This window comes from Sesamum indicum, linkage group LG10 (genome assembly GCF_026168435.1).
Source record: "Sesamum indicum cultivar Baizhima isolate 11 linkage group LG10, ASM2616843v1, whole genome shotgun sequence".
NCBI lineage: Eukaryota > Viridiplantae > Streptophyta > Magnoliopsida > Lamiales > Pedaliaceae > Sesamum > Sesamum indicum.
Window position 1 is genome coordinate 320011 of NC_142666.1, and position 21650 is coordinate 341660.

At 35.1% G+C, this 21650-nt stretch overlaps 4 protein-coding genes across 7 annotated transcripts; 2 read left to right on the top strand and 2 right to left on the bottom strand.

Annotated features, from left to right (window-relative positions):
* Nucleotides 1–26: 26 nt before the first annotated feature.
* LOC105173020 (putative protein phosphatase 2C 60) lies at nucleotides 27–4140 on the bottom strand. Its single transcript, XM_011094657.3, has 5 exons — nucleotides 3851–4140; nucleotides 2933–3390; nucleotides 2269–2636; nucleotides 1691–1927; nucleotides 27–921 (listed from the first exon to the last, which is right to left on the bottom strand). The coding sequence occupies exons 2-5, from the start codon at nucleotides 3249–3251 to the stop codon at nucleotides 652–654; spliced, it is 1194 nt and encodes a 397-aa protein (XP_011092959.1). The 5' UTR covers nucleotides 3252–3390; nucleotides 3851–4140; the 3' UTR covers nucleotides 27–651.
* A 5648-nt stretch (nucleotides 4141–9788) lies between these two features.
* LOC105173021 (monooxygenase 2) lies at nucleotides 9789–11796 on the top strand. Of its 2 annotated transcripts, XM_011094658.3 has the most exons (6): nucleotides 9794–9958; nucleotides 10033–10179; nucleotides 10276–10344; nucleotides 10452–10629; nucleotides 10765–10990; nucleotides 11077–11796. In XM_011094658.3, exons 1-6 carry the CDS (start codon nucleotides 9882–9884, stop codon nucleotides 11610–11612), a joined length of 1233 nt encoding a protein of 410 aa, XP_011092960.1. In that variant the 5' UTR covers nucleotides 9794–9881; the 3' UTR covers nucleotides 11613–11796. The 2 variants fall into 2 exon arrangements, with proteins under 2 accessions (XP_088741879.1, XP_011092960.1); XM_088885753.1 differs by lacking the exon at nucleotides 10033–10179 and having other exon boundaries at nucleotides 9789–9958.
* Nucleotides 11797–12041: 245 nt separating this feature from the next.
* LOC105173023 (putative 26S proteasome non-ATPase regulatory subunit 3) lies at nucleotides 12042–18372 on the top strand. Of its 3 annotated transcripts, none has more exons than XM_088885752.1 (10): nucleotides 12042–12059; nucleotides 13128–13177; nucleotides 13273–13366; nucleotides 13758–13948; nucleotides 15502–15639; nucleotides 15734–15870; nucleotides 16049–16103; nucleotides 16192–16302; nucleotides 16931–17170; nucleotides 17534–18372. In XM_088885752.1, exons 3-10 carry the CDS (start codon nucleotides 13285–13287, stop codon nucleotides 18044–18046), a joined length of 1467 nt encoding a protein of 488 aa, XP_088741878.1. In that variant the 5' UTR covers nucleotides 12042–12059; nucleotides 13128–13177; nucleotides 13273–13284; the 3' UTR covers nucleotides 18047–18372. The 3 variants fall into 3 exon arrangements, with proteins under 3 accessions (XP_088741878.1, XP_011092961.1, XP_011092962.1); XM_011094659.3 differs by lacking the exon at nucleotides 12042–12059 and adding an exon at nucleotides 12821–12983 and having other exon boundaries at nucleotides 13095–13177; XM_011094660.3 differs by lacking the exon at nucleotides 12042–12059 and adding an exon at nucleotides 12823–12983.
* A 435-nt stretch (nucleotides 18373–18807) lies between these two features.
* LOC105173024 (uncharacterized) lies at nucleotides 18808–21025 on the bottom strand. Its single transcript, XM_011094661.3, has 5 exons — nucleotides 20888–21025; nucleotides 20661–20757; nucleotides 20041–20119; nucleotides 19861–19942; nucleotides 18808–19218 (listed from the first exon to the last, which is right to left on the bottom strand). Exons 1-5 carry the CDS (start codon nucleotides 20918–20920, stop codon nucleotides 19078–19080), a joined length of 432 nt encoding a protein of 143 aa, XP_011092963.1. The 5' UTR covers nucleotides 20921–21025; the 3' UTR covers nucleotides 18808–19077.
* Between the last annotated feature and the right edge of the window lie 625 nt (nucleotides 21026–21650).

Genomic DNA, 21650 nt, shown 5'->3' on the forward strand with positions numbered 1-21650 from the left:
ATACATCTCCCTTTTCCAATTAAAAATTGTTTATAAACTCATGTCTCCCAATTTGAATTAGAGTAAAAATAATCCCAACGGTTGCAAGTCGTTGGGTGTTGATGGGCAGGAGCTTGTAATTTCTATTTACAAAACAAGTAGCAGTACACGCGCCTGAGTCACGTAAACAAATAAAAAAGAAAAGAAAGCATTCCCAGACCTCGCTCTGCTGCTGCACCACCATATCCATTCTCTAGAGTCTACGATGCTCAGAAAGTGCTACCATCATCACACCGCATCGACCCAACAAAAAATAAGCAGAAAAACGCACAAAACTTGTTCCACTTTCACCTGTAATCTGCTAAACTCATCTCAAATAAAACAGGATTTACACAAGTGAATTCTTGATCAAATAAAGGAGGTAACATGTGCAATAACATGACTAGAAAGATCTGCCCAGAAAAACGTAACTACGATAATTGTCACCTTGAAGCTCGACTTTTCCCAGTTTCTCTCCTTGGGGACTATGGAACTATCCCAAGTACTAGTCTTCAGTTAACAGTTACAGTATAGATTAAAGAATTCAAGGGCTGCTCTTATCTTTCAAGAGCCTACCTGTATTCACAGGAGGAGGGTGGTAACAAGAGGTACAAAACATTAGAGACAGCAGTGTCAAGTTGGGACGGGTTCCATTGGTGTGGTGCAAGGCGCCAGACTGTTGGGAGGAAGACTTATGCCGCCTCCTTTGACGGATACGTTGGCACCCCGGGCGGAACTTGCCCGGCTCACAAGGTGTGAATCGAGAAACACCACAACCACTGTGATGTCGTCATGGAAATGACGACGAACCCCACGGTCAATCTTCTTCAAGTCCGAGTACCTCATTTCCCTTTTCTTTGCTGCCTCTTGCAATGCTGCTTTCACTAGTCTCCTCGCGCTACCCTGCGTGATCAAGGGAAACATAATTGGATCACTATCTCATTCAAGGACTCAAATCCTTGGTTCAGGGATAGGAGAATCAAGTATCAAGAACTGGTAAGTTATTCATTTGTTGAAAGGGAAATCAACAAAAGAACAGCAGATACATATAATAACAATTTTTTCTACTTTTCGAAGACATGATACTTTAAGTAGCTCATAATGCGTTCTATGTACCTCATTTTTCAATCTACTTCTCATTTGGAATTCGGATAACGCAAACCATCCAGCAGAGACTTCTTTCTTTTTCCGCAGTATTGATCATTATACTGACTTGGAGTTAAAACTGCTAATCATACTATCTTATCTTGAAACCAGAAATCAATTTAATCATGCCAGTCCTTGCTTTGATGGTGAGTAACATGTAAAAGTACATTATCAAACTCCTTGATGATAACTACTTACAATATATTAAGAAGATTATTATTATCAATATGAAGAGAGGTGACTGGGCAACAAATAGCTGTTCGAATCAGCAAATACTGTTTGCTATTGAGAGCAACAATCACAACAAATAACCTAAGAGCCAGTTGTGATACCATGCTACAGCTGATACTTGTGATGGGGAGCTACACTTTCACGAACTTATAAAAGACAGAGCAAAAATAATAATAAGCTATACCAGTCTGCTGACTCTTCACAACAATTGAAACATAAAATCTCAAGAACGTGGCACAGCAGTACAAGTTCTTATCAGGAATCTGCTAATGCATTTTAGTATTAAATATCTTACACTGCGTGGATGATTCTGAACTAGATCAACTGCTTCTTGGTTGGTAAGGTGCTCCCAAAGGCCATCCGATGCGAATATTATGAACTGATCATGAGGCAGCAACTGGTGCACAGTTATCGATGGTTCTGAGCTCAAAATCGGTCTTTGGAAAGGTTCACGAAGTCGAAATTTCTGATATAGTGGCTCCCTGTTGAATTCAGCCTTTTTCAAGTACACATCTCCAATTGACCTTGAGATCTGTACACAACATACTCGTGTCAACTCTACAGCGAGAGACCCAAAGCACATGAATTATATAGTGTGGACTAAAAGAAACCCAAAGGCTGCAAATTAGTATCTGAACAATTAATAGTTTCACAGCATACAAGAGGCTACTCTCAATAAAAGTCTGTGAGATATGCGTAACAACAAACTCATGAGGATATTGATTGTTCCTTTGATCTCAATTGGTATGAGCATGAGTAGTAAACAATAATTAATTTCTGAAGTTCTATCTAAGACGCAACAGAAAGGGAACATTTCAAAAGTCTTCAGGAAAAAGATCATCCAAGTGGTTGCTTGAGAAATGACAAACCTACCTGTATAAGACCCTTAACTCTCCATACATTATGCTTTAGAACTACAATTTGCGAGTCATCAGGGTGTAGAGACTGCAACTCCTGTCTCACTGACTCAAAACTTGCATTATGCTCTGCTGAGAGTTGAATAGCAAGTACTTCCCCTGTAGCCTTGACGAGCCTCCCTAGAACAGCACGGGAATCGCCAAGGTTGGCAACATAAAGAGTGCCACTGCAGATGACTCCAACAAGGCAGCAAGAGCCAACTGCTGCAATTTGCGGCTTCAAGGGCCATTGTCTGCTGACAACTGAGAAAAAGCCGTCTTCAGTTGCTTGAAATGCCTTACGAATGACCTCCACAGACATAGATTGCTGCTCTGCAGTGAACCCTGCACAATCCAGAATAAGAAATCAACCCACGACAACTTTGGGAACTAAGAGAATCCCGTAAACTAGTCATATTTTCCACCATTATTCATCCTCCACGTTTCAAATTAAACACTAGAAGAAACATTGGCGAAATAAGAAGTCAAAACTTGAGAGTGATACCCTATTTGCTTCACATATGTAATCATTTGTATTGGATAACACATACCATAAATTAGCTTTGACATCATAAGATCTCAACCAATGTTTTTTTTTTTCCCGTGACAAATTAGCATTTAACTGACTAGAGTTAACTTACTCTTTAGATGTTGGAAGAGGTGATCATTTATGAACCTCGAGGTTTCGGGACCTCCATGCCCATCATAAATTCCCACAAAAGTGCCATATGGTCCTGAATCACTTGAGCTGAGAGAGCCAGATTCAAGCTGACTCTGATCCTCTAGTAAATTATTTGCTTGAACAACAGCCATTGAAAACTCTCCATTGAAATGTTGCCCCGAGTCTTTATACCATAGAAGGCCATCTTGACGACCGCTAGCATCTGAACCGGTGTGAACATGTCGATCTGCCCTCGGCCGAAAACAGGCCCGCAAAAAGTTCATCAACCCTGATAACATCCCTCATCTCACCCAAACCACCCTCCAAATCATCAACATCTAATGAACACTTGAGGTACTTGGGCACAAATACAACTCGGTCGAATAATCATGTATCAGTTTCCTCCTCAATAAAGCAGATACTAGGCGCAATAGGAGTCTAGCAACAAAAACAGGAACCAACAAAATCAGAGTTTGAACAACAACAATCTTGTATTGCAGAATGAAAAGCAATAGACACGTATGCTATAACTTTGTGTTGAAAATTCAGCCGAAGAATAGCTGCTATAAGACCGGTAACAAAAAAGGAGTTCCATTGTGAAATAGATCTCTGACCATGACCCGAAAACCCATGAAAACAACCGCCGCAAAAATAAAAAAAAAAAAAAAAAAAAGGAAAATTCAACAGCGAGGAAAAAGAGGGGATGGGGAGGCTTTGAAAAGGAAAATAGTCAAAATCCACCTTTTTTTAATTTTGCTTGTGAAAACTGTTTGATCAACTGCTAAAATTCGAGAAAGCCCAAGTGAAGAAAATAGAAAAAGAAAAAAACCCGAATCACAAAACCTGTAATCAACAGTAGAAAGAAAGAATTGGTGACAAGAGGTAGTGAAGAAGTAACCTGGAGAGGAGGAGATAGAGAGGGAAGAAAGATCTGAAAGAGGAAGAGGAATAGATCTGTGGATCCAAAGTTGGAAGTGGGGTGGTATGTGTTGTCCTTAGTGCTGCAAACTTTGCTTGGTGGGCAATAACAAGAAGATGATGAAGTTTGGGTGTGGAAGAAGTGAATTAAAGCAATGGAAAAGAGAAAGTAAATGGAGAGAGAGAGAGAGAGAGTGGTGTTGGTATTAGTTCAAGTATAGTATTGTATAATGGTGATTGGGGGGGGGGGAGAGAAACTCTCAGCAGACAAACCCCATTAAAAACCAACAATGGAGAGCTTAAAGCCAGCAAAGCAGAGGACCAGTTTTGGGCTCCACTCCACACAATTCACATTTCACATTTCACATTTCACTATTCACTATTCACTATTCACTATTCACTATTCACTATTTCTAGAGAGAGAGAGAGAGAGAGAGAGAGAGAGAGAATGAAAACAAACAAACACACACAAACTACTCACTAACTCTTCTTATCTCTAATACCATTCTTCTTCTACAAAATGAAAGCAATAGAAGAGAATACAAACTATATATATCTATTTGAATTATAAATAAAGTGGAAAAGACACGCTATCAAAGTTGGATAAAACATTTGCATGGATTTTTCATGCTTACTCACTCACACCCCATTTCTTTTTCCAAATTAATAAATCCCTCTTCAACATTTTGTTTTTCGTTTTTTTATTTCTTTTTCCACTTTCATAATAATCACAACCAGATATCTAAATGTAAATTCAATCAAATTTTCTAACTCAAAATTATAATTGATATCATGAGAAATACCATAATATTAACTTCTCCATAAATAATATTTCTTCCACTTTCTCATTCAAATATTTTTGTGACTATTTATCTCATGACATATATAGTAGGTCAGATTCGAATATTCAAAACTCAAGCTTCTCCAATCTATTTTTAACTTTTATGTTTAAAGTTTTGATTCATAAAGTTCATCAAGTTTAAGTTAATAAATTGATTTAAATGCTAATCAAAAAAATGATAAATATTGGTGGAAATATATACTATCATTTGCCACAAAAATTACTGCTTATTAATTAGTAAAAATAGAGAGGATTAAGAAGTGAGAATTAATTTAACAAGTAGTAAATTATGTTTTTTCTTCCTTTAATTCTGTGTTGGACCCAAAACATACTTTAATCACCAACATCAACAATTGGTCCATTTCATGTTGCACGTGGCAGTGTAGCAGCCCAATTGCACAGGAAACCGATGCCCATCAAACACAAACTCACAACCTTTAATATCAATCCATTGTTAAGGTATGGTGGTTTACTGCTTCAATACCACCAATTTCAAACTCCTTACTCTCTCCTCATCAAAATTCCCAAAAATAAAGGTCCTCACTCATTTAAACACTATCTCACTAAAAATTATGTGCCACCATCACTAATATATGATAAGGTAATAGTTCTTCTAACAAGCAAAAAGACGAAAATACTCCTCAATCAAAGAAAAATCACTAAAGAGGACAAGATTCATGTAAATGTCATCGATTCGACCCACCCGAAACAAAGACTCGGATTGTGGATTTTTGGATCTTCTAACGAGTTTTCTTTCAAATATTGTCACGTGGAGCCTTCTCATATGGTAGAGAAAGCTATAAACATCACCAATCGTAAATGTTTATGGTACGTACATTTAATGCTATTTCGACTTATTAAGCCTTTCAGGTAGCATTCGACCCCACTTTTCTTAACTTAAGTATTGGAAGGTTTTAATTGGGGTTTTTCAAATAAGTCTAACGTGTTTTTCTGTTCTTTGGATCCACTTATAGAGAGCTTTGGGAGAGTCGTGACCGAACTTACATCTATTCAAAATTACGATCCGACCCATCATTCAGCGGCCTGAATCAATATATTTAATAAAGTGATGCTCACATGTGGAATCATAGTTTCCTATTTTTTATTAAAACCTGAAATGAGAATAAAATATATTTAAAATTTACCATATTAGTAATTGGGATTAAAAACAAAAAACAAAAAAAACAAAGCTAACCGGTAACCGCTAATGTGTAAAGATGAAGGGGTGGGGTGGGTCGCAAGTGCTGAAGCTCGGCTTTTTGTGTTGGGCGGCCAATATTTCAACTTAGCCGACCTTTAATTACCTGTGGACGTTTGCGCTTCCATCAATGCTTATTGCCTTCCCTTTCCTTGACATTTTTTCTTCTTCTTTTTTTTTTTTATTAAAAAAAAACGATTATCTTTATTAACATCAAATATTTATATTTAATAATTATCAATACCTATAAAAATCATATATAAATTATTAATATTAAATAATAAGTCTAATTAATAATTACCACTAAAATAGAACAACACATATTATTCTAATATAATATTATTCCACACATTTATGAGATTCAAACTCAAACCTTATAATTATGGAATTTTAATTGAGCTAAGTCTCACTGACACCAACCTTTCTTGCCAACATTGATTATTACCCATTCAATTCATAATTTTGACTTATGATTCAACAACTTTTTTTTTTTCAAACCTGTCCAAGATTTCAATTCTTCACTAAAGAAAAAAAAATCATCTTTGACAAAACATGATATTAGTCACAAGGGTGATATTATGACTGAAAATATATACTAAACCACATATATGAATTATGCATAAATTACAATTAACAACATATTTATTGTGATAACAGTTTGTCGTTGATTCACTAATTATTTTCAATGATAATTTTATGAATTATTTTTTTGTTACCAATAATTGTCGGTAGCGTTTCTTTACACGACAAATATCACTGTTACAACTATGAAACTCGTTGTTTTACAAAATAAAAATAATAGATATAACAATAAATGAAAGTATTAAAATTATCAAGTGTATGTTGAAGATATCATATAATGAAAGCAAACTCTATTTTTGGACAAGACCAAAACCAGACACAAACAATGTCGGAACAAAAGAAATTATGGACTCAATTTTAATTAAGGGATTTATTGAAATAATAATAATAAGTAAATTAGAGGGAGCGTTGAATCATACCAAATTGATGATAATCGGTCGGTCAGCGTAGAATTTATTCAATTTCAGCCCCTTCCTCTCCCACTAAATGAAATAATGAAAAAGGACAATGATCTAATGTAGGGACGCCCACTTCCATAAATTCCTCCAATAATTGTCCGAAATCAGGAAAGTGCACTGCCATTTTACTCCTTTTACCCATTTTCATCACATTGTATAACTTTCTCCAATTTCTCACCACCCCATATTTTTCAAATAATGAAAATATATATATAATTATGGCAAACATTGAGAGAGTTGGCTACAATTTATCCAAATATATACAATACTTAATAGTTTTTTTTTAAAAAAAAAAAAGAAAAAAAGGTGTAAAATGAAAGAAGACAACATATTCACACATACCTAACAACCCAAATTGAGCCCATTCTTGGGATCCATCCATCTATCTATAATTTGCATCTACACCCAATACTTGTTTGCAACTTCCCTCCTACCTACGTATATACCTATACCATTACCACCTACTTATAATCATATAATAATTCAATCATTAATTGGTGTGTGTGTGTATATGTTAATAATAACATGTAAATGCAGTTTTGCAAGTGTTTTTGTAGGTATGTATGTATGTGTAACTGACATATCCAATTCCAAGCAAATATAGTCAAATATCCAGACATGAATAGGTCATTGCTGCTCTAAGCATCTTAAATGATATTCTTTATAGTTGAAGCATGTATGATTATTAATTCCACACATCAATTCTGCAAATATTTATATTTAATCATAATAATTATTGGCATTAATTATTTTGAATGTCGCAACTCTTTCTTTTAAAGTATGTGGGTTGGGAGATTAGTGTTGTTATTACTATTATTATTATTATCATTATGTAAATTAAATGCACCCTTTTTCATTATTGTTATGGAATTCTAGACATTGTGCAATGAATGCACCCACATCATTCACTTTTATATTTTCTACAAATACCTAATCAATTATACACTCTTTTTTTAATAATTGCTAGCTCTCACCAAACAAGGTTTAAGATTCTTTTTCATATGTATTAACGCATGTCAAAACATTATTTAAAATAAATAAAGGAACCAAATATGGATTTTTATTTTTTATTTTTTTTTTTACTAATATCAATAAATTTCATGAATTTTGATCAAGGAAATAATGTATTTGTTGAATAAAAATAAAGACTAATGGCACTAATATAACTTTTGAATCACATGAGATTTACATATACTTACATTAAAACTTTAGGTGGGGTGGTGTAATTATCACATTTATCATTCATATCAGAAGAGGTTAGAAGGTGGTCTCATATTTGGGGTGGAGGCTGATAGAGGACTACCAAGTGGGGCGGCAGACTTATGGGCCTCTCTGGAACCCCATTTGTAGACTAAGTAAGTGTTTTCAAACATTGTTAGTTGTGCTGGATTCCGAATCTTCTCGAGGTTGAGGTCAAAAGGAACCACCTCTGATGTATTACACCAATACGATGATATAAAAAAATTAGTATACGATACAATATTCATATGATTATATAATATATATATTATTAATTTTCTAATAAAATTAAAATATGTAATAAAAATAATATCAAAATAAAATATAAAATAAGCATGTCTTATATCTATATTTTAACCAAATATGGCTTCAAATATATAAATAATTATTTTTTTATGAAAAAGTATACAATGAAAAATATTTAATATTCAAATTAATTCAAACATCATGATCATCTCACAACTTTTAATAATTTCTTCTCAAAATTTTTAGTTGAGATGAGTGAATTAATTCTTTTAATTTTTTATTAGTCAATTTCTTTTTATAAAAAAAAAAATAGCCCAATTTTTTTTTTAAATTATAAAAATAATTCAAAATATGTTAGACACACCAATATTTGTGTACGGCATCATGTCCAATTTTTTTTCTTTTTTTTTAATTTAAATTTTTGAATGCAGTAATCTGCATGTTTAAGAAATATCAGTGTCCAACACGTGTCCAACATTGTATTTAGGTAATTATTCAAAATATGCGTGCAGGAAGCACTAAACAAAAGAAAAGGCACCACATTCTTTTTAAATATTATTTTATCGTTTGCTAGGTGACCTGTATTTTGCTTTTGATAGTTTCCTCCACTCAATCCCATAATTAACTCCTAATTATATTTTTACTGTAATGTAATCTCCTCATAATCACGGATTGATTGTTTTATTTTAAATTATATTATATTTTCTATTTCAATTAATATTTATGAATCACGTATATAAAGGCTATATTATTTATTTTATTTTCAAATTCTCTATATATAAAATATGTAATATAATTTGAAATAAAAAATACAAATCCTTGGAATGGTGATTTATTTTGAGGCAATCCCCCAACAATTCTAATTGGTGTTTTTATTACAAGTCAAAATTTTGAAGACGCTTACAACAAAACCAAACATGCATCCTCGTGCAATAATGCATGTGCTCATTACGAAATTTGTCCTACATATGTATATAGTTTGTAGTATTGATAAGTGGAAATTTTACTCCTATTAAATATGATTAAATTAAATTAATTTTATGTAGAAATATTTTATATATTATGTGATTAATTATTATTTTTTAAATTATATACTAATCACATAATATATATATATATATATTTGTCATGTTAGCAATTTTGAACCGACTAATTATAGAAATTTTCATGTTGAATAATAAAGCTATACGTGTCGACCTCCTTTCCTTTCCTTTTATGTATCTAATAATAGTAGAATAGTAGATATATATATATATATGTATATAATTAATAATTCTTGGACCCATATAATGACGTATGCATTCCTGTAGGTAGTGGCAGCCGTGTCATAAAAGTAAGTCATCCTCTTCTGCTTCTGGTGCTTGTACTTATAAGCATATGAATCTATTTCATTGTGGATAAATCTCAAGTAAATATAGTGTTTCAAGAAGGCAATAGAAGCTTGGAAATGGAGAAAAGCGTGGAAGATGTAGTGATTGTGGGTGCTGGGATTGCTGGCCTCGCCACATCTTTAGGACTTCACAGGTATTTTCATTTCCTCAACAAAAACCAACCCTGTTCTTCTTGAAATTAATTTATGTTGTTTGGTAATAAGATAGGTTAGGAATACGGAGTTTGGTTGTGGAGTCGGGAGATAGTCTGAGAACGAGTGGATTTGCTCTTGGAATATGGACCAACGGTTGGAGGGCACTTGATGCTCTTGGACTTGGAGACATCCTTCGTTCAAACCACAAACAGCTAACAGGGTGCTGCTGCTGCTGCTGTTAGGATTTTTTATACATTCCTCTTCTTATTTTTGATTCAACTGTATGTAATTATTACTGCCTGTCTTGTTCTTGCAGTACCATTACTACATCAGTAATTTCCGGGCTTACCACTTCTCAACTCCCTTTTACAGCAATACATTCATGGTGAGTAATTTTTCTGCATGGGTGATTCTGTACTGTGATTTACCAATATATAATTGATGATTGTCTGTCTCTGTATTTGACGGTGGCCGTTCCTGTATTGCATGTAGGGGTAAGAGTGATCATGAACTCCGGGCGGTGAATAGAAAGGTGCTGCTGGAAACACTTGAAAGTGAACTTCCAAAGGGTACCATCAGGTTTTCCTCCAAGGTTGTCCATATAGAAACTGACCATCATCATCACTTCAACTCTCTCCATCTTGCTGATGGAACTGTCCTGCAAACCAAGGTAGTAAATACAATTCACCATTGATGTGTTTGTTTTCAAGGGATTTCTTCCCCGGCCCATCACTAGCTAGGAATGAAGCATGCTATTTATTTGTCATAATATGTATTCAGTCAATAATCCTTTTTATGTAATTAGGTGTTGATTGGATGTGATGGAGTGAACTCCGTGGTGGCAAGATTTCTAGGTTTCAGTAATCCGTCTTTCGCGGGCCGATCAGCAGTTAGGGGCTTGGTGCATTTTGAGAATGGCCATGGTTTTGAGCCAAAGTTTATGCAATTCTTCGGAAAAGGTATTAGATATGGTGTTATACCATGTGATGATCGCACAGTTTACTGGTTTTTCGCGTTTAGTCCTCTCCAAGGTACGCTTGTGTTCCTTTATTACACTGAAAAATTTGCTCTTGAAATTTCCTTTTCTAAGCATATCAACTGTGAAACTATGGTGCAGAGACAGAGACGGAGGTAGAGGAGGATCCAGCGAAGTTGAAGCAATTCATACTGAGCAAGCTTGGAAAAGTCTCAGATCACATAAGGGCAGTATTTGAAAAAACTCAAGTACAGAACATGGTATGCTCACCATTAAGATTCAGACTTCCTTGGGAACTGCTATGGGGAAATATTAGCAAAGACAGTGTTTGTGTAGCTGGTGACGCCTTACATCCTATGACACCAGACTTGGGGCAAGGGGGGTGTGCAGCGCTAGAAGACAGCATCGTTTTAGCACGAGTTTTGGCAGAGGCCTTGAAGGAAAAGGCATCAGAGAAGGAGCATCAGAGAATCCAAAAAGGGCTGGAGAAGTTTGCAAGGGAGAGAAGGTGGAGAAGCATTGATCTCATCAGTACAGCATATATGGTTGGTTTGATGCAGCAGAGTGATGGGGTGGTGATGAGCTTTGTGAGGGACAAGATAATGGCTAGGTTCATGGCTGGGATGCTGTTGAAGAAGGCTGGTTTTGATTGCGGCAAGCTTACTGTTTCTTCATAGATATTGCTTTGCGATTTGCATTCATCTTCATATATGGGAACACACAGCCTCTCTTCCCAATGCTAATTAGTTTGTTTTTTTAAAACTAAAAAATAATGAGAGAGATTTTCTACTCCAAATTCTGTTGCATTTTCTATTCTAAACTTTTATAATTTGGAATACGAAATACACTTGGATACTAAAAGACAGTAGTGTTTATACTGGTTTATGTTCTTGTTGTACACCTACTCCAAATATATCTATCACTCCTTCCAAATTTCTACCTCAAGTGCCTTCATCTTCTTTTCATTGAAGCTGAAGAACAGGTAATAAAGATTGTGGAGTACATCGGATCCACGACATAGTGCAAGAAGATGAAGAAACATTCAACGTTGGGAAAACTAAAGAAGAGTATGATTATAAGCAGAATTTCTAGAAGTGTAAGCAGCAATTTGAATGTTGATGGAAGTAAGTTGAGAAGAGTGTCAATATTGGACTCTTAAGGAAGACAATCTTTTCATTTAGTATACTAGACGTGAGTGGCACATTGTCCCTACGTGCATAAAGTAAATAATATTTTAAAATATATTATGAATAAGAATATAAATATATATATATACATTTTTAGAAAAAAAAAATAATAAAAGGAAGAAAGAAAAAGAGCAACCGACCGTTTGTGAGAAAAAAAAAAGCCTTCTCTTATATATTAACTAGCTATTGTGGCACTGTTCCTAGGTAAATATAATAAATAATATTTTATATTTTAAAACATATTATTAATAAAAATAAAATATATAAATTAATACATTACATTAATAACAATAAAGAAAGAAAAACATTATCAATTAATATAAATTTTAAAAAGTTGAATAATATAGTTAATTTATTATGAAAGGCACTTTTGACATCACAAAAAATTGTGCAACAGTGTCATTAACCGTCGTTTATAAATATGGAGGGGCTGTTATTTTTATATTAGTATAGATAAGAGCAAAATATACAAATCAATACATTATATTAAATAATTTACTATTTTATTTATAAAAAGATAATTTACTCATTTCAATAAGTGGGCAATTTGCTTTAAACCCGAATTAAGGGTAATGGGATTCCTTAGCCAAATAAATGTGTAGGAGCAGGTAGGTAGTAGACAGTAGACACTCCAAATTTAGCTCTATTCATATTTTTACCATTTACTTAAATATATAAATTCTAAATGACAAAAATGACCCACTTCGGTTCATCAGCCTCAACTCATCACATTTGGGGCCGTCGGGTGTTCGTCACTCTACTACTCCCTTTTTTGGAGAAAAGATCCTCCAACCCAAACAAGCCTTACAATTTTAGGGTTTTTCTTTAAAATTTATCAGAAAAAAATCATCGAATCTCCAGGTTCTGATTCATCTCACCCTTTTTCTTCTCCGCATACATATTTCTCCATACACGCCTTTTTCTTCTTTTTGAATTTCTGGAAATTGTCATTTTTTGTGTTCTGACTTGTAGCCAAAGGAAGTAATCCAAACCCTCTTTTCGCAGCGTTTCAGATCAAATCCTATTTCAAGAACCACTTTTTTCACTCAATTCAGGTAAAGCGTAAATCTAACCGAACAAGAAACAAATGGAGTTTCCAGTTTTTATTTCTGTGTTTTATATGTCGCTTATAGTTGCCGTTATTTCTCAGATTTTGGCAAAAATGACTCAAGACGTTGAGATGAAGGAGCAGCAGGCCGCCCCATCCAATTCCCTTTCTTCGACTTCGCCCTCTACTCTGCAGCGTAAGTATATAATTTAAACAGTGCATAATTCTTTACTTGTTTATTGTTTTATTCCGAAGGGATTTTCTTGAGTTATGGTATCTTTGGACCTTAGGTTCTGGTGAAGAGAACAGAAAGGACAGTGCTCTTTATTTAGCTGTGTTTAGATGAGAAACGAGGGAAAAGCCACTGCATGTATAATCACATTGACACAGAAATTTAGGAGAATGTATTTATAATCTTTTTTTGAAAATAGGCAGGAATCGTTTTGTAAATCTGATTTTCTGTACAGAAGAAATGCCATGGTAGTCCGTTTTCGAGGGTTTTTCTTTCCCTTTTCACTTCCTCTTAATCCTAGATCCAGGTGAATTGTTGGCAGTTTGGAGTTTTATTTTTTCTCTTTGTATATTAGATTTGAAAGACATAGCTGCATGGATTGAAACGGGAGCTTACACCCGGGAGGTTCGGAGGATTGTGAGGGCTATTCGGTGGACAATCCAGCTGAGGAAAAAGCTGAATGCTTCAGTGCTTTCTGCGTTTCTTAATTTTTCACTTGTGCCTGGATCTGAGGTGCATTCTCGTTTGTCTTCATATGTTCCTAAGGTAAGCAAGTTGGGTTCTTGAGCGAATTGTTGAAATTCTTTTGTGGTATGTTATTAGTAAATTAAGTGATTCATAGCTGAGGCTAGGGACACTTTTGTCTTGGAGTAAATCAATCTATCAGAATTTGCTATATGGTCTATTATATTAATTGCCTTTTGTTTTGGGTAAAATAACTTTATCATCAATTAATGGAATAAGATATGAGCCCACCTCATGGTGTTTTAGTTGCTCCCATTTCTGATAACTGCCATATGTTTCATTTCAAAATTCTTTGTCTGTTTTTTCATTGTCTTATGTGTCCAATATTCAATATTTCTTCATTGTTATCTTTACAACTTCTAAGATGGAATGTTATAAAAGAAAAACTTCATATCTCCCTGTGGTGCTATTCTCCTGCAGAGGAATCTACTTGTTTAGAGTTTATATCTGGATAGTGTTAACAAATTGTGGCATTGAAAATTATAGTAATTTCTTCTGTTAACAAATGGGTTCTACATTTCCCTTGAATTAGAGAAGGGAATTAGTTACACATAATGTATTGAGAAAAACCTAAACTCCTATGAGAAAACATGAATTAAAGAGAAAAAGGGAGAAAAACTGATAGATGCTGCTGGTTTCTTCCAATCTCTCGCTCCAAACGCTCAACAAGTCCTCATTGTCGCCCCAAATTCTCCTCTTTGATGTAGTAGCTCGCCTTTCTCTTTCCTTCCAGCTTGTAGCCAGGAAAATGAAACAAATCTCAGTCAAAAATCTTCCCAAATCGCCCATTTTCATGCAGGCAGACTTGAGCATTCAATAGGGCGTAGTCACGCCGTATTGAATGTTCAAGTCTATTTTGTCCTCCTCTTCCGCTTTATCACTTTCCAAGTCATTTTAACGCTCAACAAGTCCTCATTTCGCCCCAAATTCTCCCTTTTAACTAGCAGCTTGCCTTTCTCTTTCCTTCTAGCTTTCAGCTTGCTGTCAGGAAAAGGAAACAAATTTCAGTCAAAAATCTTCCTAAATCGCCCATTTTCATGCAGACAGACTTGAGCATTCAAGTAGGGCGTAATCACGCCTTTATTGAATGTCCAAGTCTATTTTGTCCTCCTTTTCCTCTCTATCACTTTTGAAGTCTAATTTAGCGATTTTTGATGCTCAACAAGTCCTCATTTTCGCCCCAAATTCTCCCTTAACATAGCAACTCGCCTTTCTCTTTCCTTCTAGCTTTCGAGCTTGCAGTCACGAAAACGAAACAAATCTCAGTTAAAAATTTCCCATATTGCCCATTTTCATATAGACAGATTTGAGCACTCAATAGGGTGTAATTATGCCTTATTGAAGGTTCGAGTCTGTTTTGTCCTCCTCTTCCTCTTTTTTACTCCATTTTCACCAAAGCTTGTCATAGCAACTCCCACATTCAAAATATGGATAATTCAAGGATCTACGCAACAAAATCCTTCCAAAATACTCGAAATAAACATGCATAGGAGTGTTAAACTATGTCTTATCAATCTTGTCTAGAAAAAACCATTGTATATTATATTTATCGTCTTATTTACTTATGCTTGTAGGAGGATGAGCAGGATATGGAAGTGGACACTGCAACATCTACTACTCAAGCTCCTGCAAAGCATTCCTTGCCTGAACTTGAGATCTATTCCTATTTGCTTGTTCTAATATTTTTGATTGATCAGAAGAGATACAATGAGGTGTGGTCTCATAATTAATTACCATAGAAGTCTTGTATTATGACATGATGTGTGAATGTATGTTAAGCTATTGATGATTCTTTACTACTACCAGGCTAAGGCTTGTTCTTCGGCCAGCATTGCACGTCTAAAGAACCTTAATAGACGAACTGTTGATGTCCTGGCATCCAGGCTCTACTTTTACTACTCTCTAAGCTATGAACTTACTGGTGATCTTGCTGAGATACGAGGGTATGGCTATGCTTCTGCTCTGATGTCTTAACCCCTGGGTGATGCACAATACTTGAATTTCTAAATAACCTTATGTTTAAGGGAACAACGGAGCTGGAATGTTATGCTATTCTTCTTTTACTAGTATTTCTTGTGAAATTATGGTGTTGCATGATATATAAACTGACATTATTTACAGGACTTTACTTGCTTTGCACCGGACTGCAACTTTGCGGCATGATGAATTGGGGCAGGTCTGTTTACAATTGTATGAGCTATTAATTTGTCATCTTGGTAATGCTTCCACTATAAGTCATGATTGATGACATACATGTACTGCAGGAAACTCTTTTGAATCTGTTGCTGAGGAATTACCTCCATTACAATTTGTATGATCAAGCAGAGAAACTGAGATCGAAGGCTCCGCGTTTTGAAGCACACTCAAATCAGCAGGCAAATCTTATGACACTGCTTGAATTATTTTATGTCAATCAATCGCATTCCAGTTTACATGTTTGCGTTGAGATAATTTAGGTTGTTACTCGCTCTAATTATTAGATGGACATGAACATTAAATTGGATATTTAGTATTAGTGTAAAGAGGAGACTGCAGTAAGTTATACTGGCAATATCATGGCCTGTATGCCGGCGAATCTGTTCTCTTTTTTAATCTTTAATGACTTGGAACTTCTAGAAGTTGATAGATCTCAACAGCAATACATAAGTGCTCCAGTATAAGTCTCGAAGAGATGAAGATTATTGAACAAGCAATATACATGTCTATACGTAGAGATGGCCGACAGAAGGGAAGATAAGAAGCTAGACTACATGCTAAGCACAATTCATGCCATTATAAGCTATTCCAATACCAAAATGATGATACCATACTTAAACTACTTTCATATTTGCCTCTAATGCTGTGCTAGAGGTAATATTGGTTATCCATGTTGAACTGCTCTCAGTTTCTTCTTTAGCATGTGTGTTGTATTCTTTTATATTTTGGGTATTTATGGTGAAATTATGTCTAAAATTTTGTTCATTGAAGTTTATGCCTCTGAGATCTTGCCCGTCTCCTATGTAGTTCTGTCGATACCTCTTTTACCTTGGCAAAATCAGGACAATTCAGCTAGAGTACACTGATGCTAAAGAGTCCCTCCTCCAAGCTGCCAGGAAAGCACCTGTTTCTGCTTTAGGTTTCCGAATTCAATGCAACAAGTGGGCTGTGATTGTCCGCTTACTGCTCGGAGAGATTCCAGAAAGAACTGTTTTTATGCAGAAAGGGATGGAAAAAGCTTTGAGGCCCTACTTCGAGCTGACAAATGTGAGTATGAGTCTTTAAAGTTCCAGCTACCAGTCTGAAAATTGCTTCACATATTAGTGTTAGTATGTTGCCTTCTGTTTTCCATGTTTTTGTTTACCTATTTTAAGTATACATTGTTCTTGGCAGGATAGTTGGGCAAAATGCAATTACCAATTTACATTATTCTGCAATAATTTTCGGAATTTATGAAGTGTAAATATATTGAGATGGCTGCACTGGAGAGTGATGCACTGCTCTTAATTCTCTCTGGAAAAAGTTTCCATTATCTAATCTAAAGCAAACCCTGAATTTTAACCTGGTGTCTTCTTGAGCAATTTGGCGTACCCAAATCATCTGGTGTTCACATACTTATGTGGGTTGCAGGCCGTTCGGATTGGAGACTTGGAGCTGTTCAAAACGGTGGCTGAGAAGTTTGCCAGCACTTTTAGCTCTGACCGAACAAACAATTTGATTGTCAGGCTACGGCATAATGTCATTAGGACTGGTTTACGCAACATTAGTATTTCATACTCCCGGATCTCACTTGCTGATGTTGCTAAGAAATTGAGATTGGATTCTGCAAATCCTGTTGCTGATGCTGAAAGTATTGTATCTAAAGCAATTCGAGATGGTGCAATTGATGCCACATTAGACCACACTAATGGATGGATGGTGTCAAAGGAGACTGGGGACATTTACTCCACAAATGAGCCTCAGATTGCATTTAACTCAAGGATTGCATTTTGCTTGAATATGCACAATGAAGCAGTGCGTGCCCTTCGATTTCCACCAAATTCCCACAAGGAAAAGGAAAGTGCTGAGAAGAGAAGAGAGAGACAACAGCAAGAGCAAGAGCTTGCAAAACACATAGCTGAGGAGGATGATGATGAATTCTGATGATAAGGGTCATATGCTTGCATTGTTGGTTTGTTTCTGATGTGGTGTGCCATGATTATCAATTTTTTTTACAAGGATTTCTCTCAGATTGGCGGAGCTACTAGCCTTCTGTAGCCTCTCGCCTTCACTGCATGCTGGTATTAGCTGGTCTGGCCCCAAGTATTTGTTGGTTACTTCTTTTGGACTAAACCACAAAATGACTGCTGTATTTGTTTAAGAACTCCTATGACCTAAACTGGAAGTTTTATAAGGAATCATACTTGTGTTGAACATGAAGCAAATTTGTGCACATTTAATTTTTTCGGAGTACATTATCTGTTGGTGCAGGTTCTGTCTTATTCACTTTGCTGTATTTCGTCCATATTTCTTGTCAGATTGTTAATAAGTTTGATTCTTGCACAGTGGGAAATAAACGTTGAAATGGTCCCTTTGACTCAGCAAAGTGCCAGGGCATCAACTAAATGAAGAGTATTATGATTTTGAGACTGCATCCTCGTATCCTAGAACTTGGGCGGAGGTGCTTGAAAACACAAAATCCTACTCTTGTGATGCATGTTCTGGAGTAACATATAAAGTACCAGTTGTGTTCTAACATGCTGGAAAGATGGCTATGAACTGCATAAATTGTTTCATTTGATTGTTTCTTTGGGTATTCTGACTAAGCGCGCTGGTGTATTCTCCAAAGGCCACAGGATTTTCAGTTCTATCTTTGCTAAGACATCCTGTTCAAGCGGATATTTCTACCCCAGCAAGTACAGTAGTTGCAGCTTCGAATAGCTTTTGGACACAAAATTTTAACATATGCGAACAGGGGCCAAGATTTCTGGTTAATTTAACACTAAAATATTACACAACCTAAACAAGAAAACTGCAGAACATGCACAAAATCATTGGATCGTACCCGTCTACAGGGTGGTTGTTCTACATTTAGTTAGAGAGATAAGCTGGGGTGTTGTTTCAGCCGAAAAATGGAGGGTAAAGAAAAACCAAAAGCTTCAGCATAGGATAAAATGGGCAATGGTATTTCAGCATCATCCAGTTGTAGTCAATCCAAATGACTTGACAATCGTGGCGACTCTTTCTGCAAAAGTTTTGGAAGTTATCTTTTTACCCGGAACATGAAATGGGTTTGAAACTGCATCCACATAGGCAGCATGGAACCTCCTGAAAAACTGTAGAAGTTTCCACAAACACAGGCATTAAGTTAGCTGCCGCAATACAGATACTGAACATCACTAAGGGCCTGTAAAGCAGCAACCTAAATGACATTCAAAGTAGAAAGAGTAGGATTCTGAGAATCAATAAAATAAGAAAGTTTTATTGATCTCATAAACAACATACTGTTGGCAACTTAAACAGATTCCAATTTCCAAGGTTGAGTGATTCTAACATAAAATTCTCACTACAAGATCAGATAAAACTTAACTAAAATGAGGACAGAACGAGGCTCATGGTCAGAACTGATGTATATTCTACAAAGCCAGAGAAAAATTGCAGGAAATATGATCAGAGACCGATTTGGAGTTTTGAATTGAAGCTCCAAATCTCAATAAAGCAAGAGAAATGCTTAGGTCAATCCATAAGATGGTAACTCTCAGCATTAGTTGTTAAGGACCCGAAAGCAGCCAAAAAGAGAAGGATCTGTTAGGTAATACAATAACTGACGTCTTCCAAAATGTTTTTAAGAACCTCTACTGCTGAGAGTAGTTCAAATTGTAGGAAAAAGAAGTTAAGATGAAAGTACCATTTCATGCATAAACAATACAAGAGTCTGACGTAGCATAAAGTCCATATCTATATTGTAGAAAACTTACGGTTCGCATATCCGCATCTCGGACATCGAGATCTGTTGTCACCAATATGAACTTCACCTTGGTATTGGTCAAGTAACCGTACCTGTAAACATTGCATCATGATCAACAGAGAGCAAGAGGAAGTAAGCTGAAGTCCTGTTCTCAACCACAGTTACAGAAAAATAGATTCTTCGTACTTACACTTTGTAGTTTTCAGTTGGACAAAGCAAACCAAGAAACGTCTCATTTATCGTTGGGCCAGACTTTTTCGGATTGTCCACTGATGATAATAGAAAATTACCAAAAGAAAACTCCATTCAGCCATACTATTACAGGTAGAAGGTCATGGGAAAGTGCTGCATACAACGATTTCCCTAAGAAAACAAAGCAATTAACTAATTAATGAAATTAGCATTCCATGGTTGGAAAATTCTCTTCTTCAGTTCGACGCTATAAAAATCACCTCCAAAGTGAAACCAAAAAGGGTCAGTATCCTTTTCAACGTCTAGTTCAATGTGTTTCTGGTTAATCCACTTTCCTCTGAGTTTAATGCTGATATGAATTCCAGCAAGTTTGCATTATTGGTGCATCTAATGGCCGCCTCTAGATGTGCCGGAATCAGATACATTTATACATATGCTCCTAAATCATGTTATTAATGCAATTGACAGTTGATGTAATTCACGACTAACATTGGTGAATCAGGAATTTTGGTTTTTCACATAATTTGATCTCTTCCACAAATTTTCTCTGTCAGTGATGTTTATCGACAAAACACACATTCAATAAGCAAATTGGAAGGATCTAATAAATAGATTAACCTCTTTCATCAATGACGTCGACAGAACAATGAACCATGTGATGAAGCTTAAGGGCATCATCTGCTTCAGTGAAACTCTGTATGTAGAGCGGATTGTTCTGCAAATCACAAGAAATTCAAACCATATGTTATCATGATTAAGAGTTTTTAGGTTCATGTGTGAAAGCAATTGCTATAAGACTGATAGAATCATATCTGGAACGTGAAAACCGGAGGACGGCGGGGCACCTGGTGGCCGACGACGGCGAGGCAGACGATCATTTTCTCTGCGCTTGGGCTGGATTCTTCAGTGTCGAGGGTAATGTGAGAAAATTACGAACAATAAATTGCACATTTATCCAGAGAATAGGAACATTCACATGTTTGGTCCCTTAACTCCACAAAATCTACAAATCTAGTCCTTTAATTTTACATTATGTTTAAATCGATAGATCAGTAAAAATTTAAAAGTTTTAGTAAAAATTCCTTGAATTTATGTCCATCATTCCACATTTTAAATCATTTCAATTCTTTTAACTTTTATTTAGAATTAATGATTGTGGCATGTTGGCTTTATGTGTATATAATAAATAATATTTTACATTTAAAAATATATTATAATTAAAAATAAAATATATAAACCAATACTTTGATAAAAAAAAAATCATCAATTAATAAAAAATTAAAAAATTGAATAAAATAGTTATTTTATTATGAAGGGTATTTTTAACTTAATAAAAAATTGTACAGTATTGTCATTAACAGCCATTTATAATTGCAAATGACCTTTCTTTTTATATATTAGTTTAGATTATATTTCATAAATTAATTATAAATTTTAATTTCTTTCAATTGGAACTGATGCCTTTTTCTTATTTGAAGCTGTAATAATTATATCAATATTTGGATAAATTAAACGATATAACAATTGAACGAATAAATTACAATAATTTATATAAAATAAAATAAATGCAGATATTCAATGAGGGTCGAACCTTAAACTTATTCATAT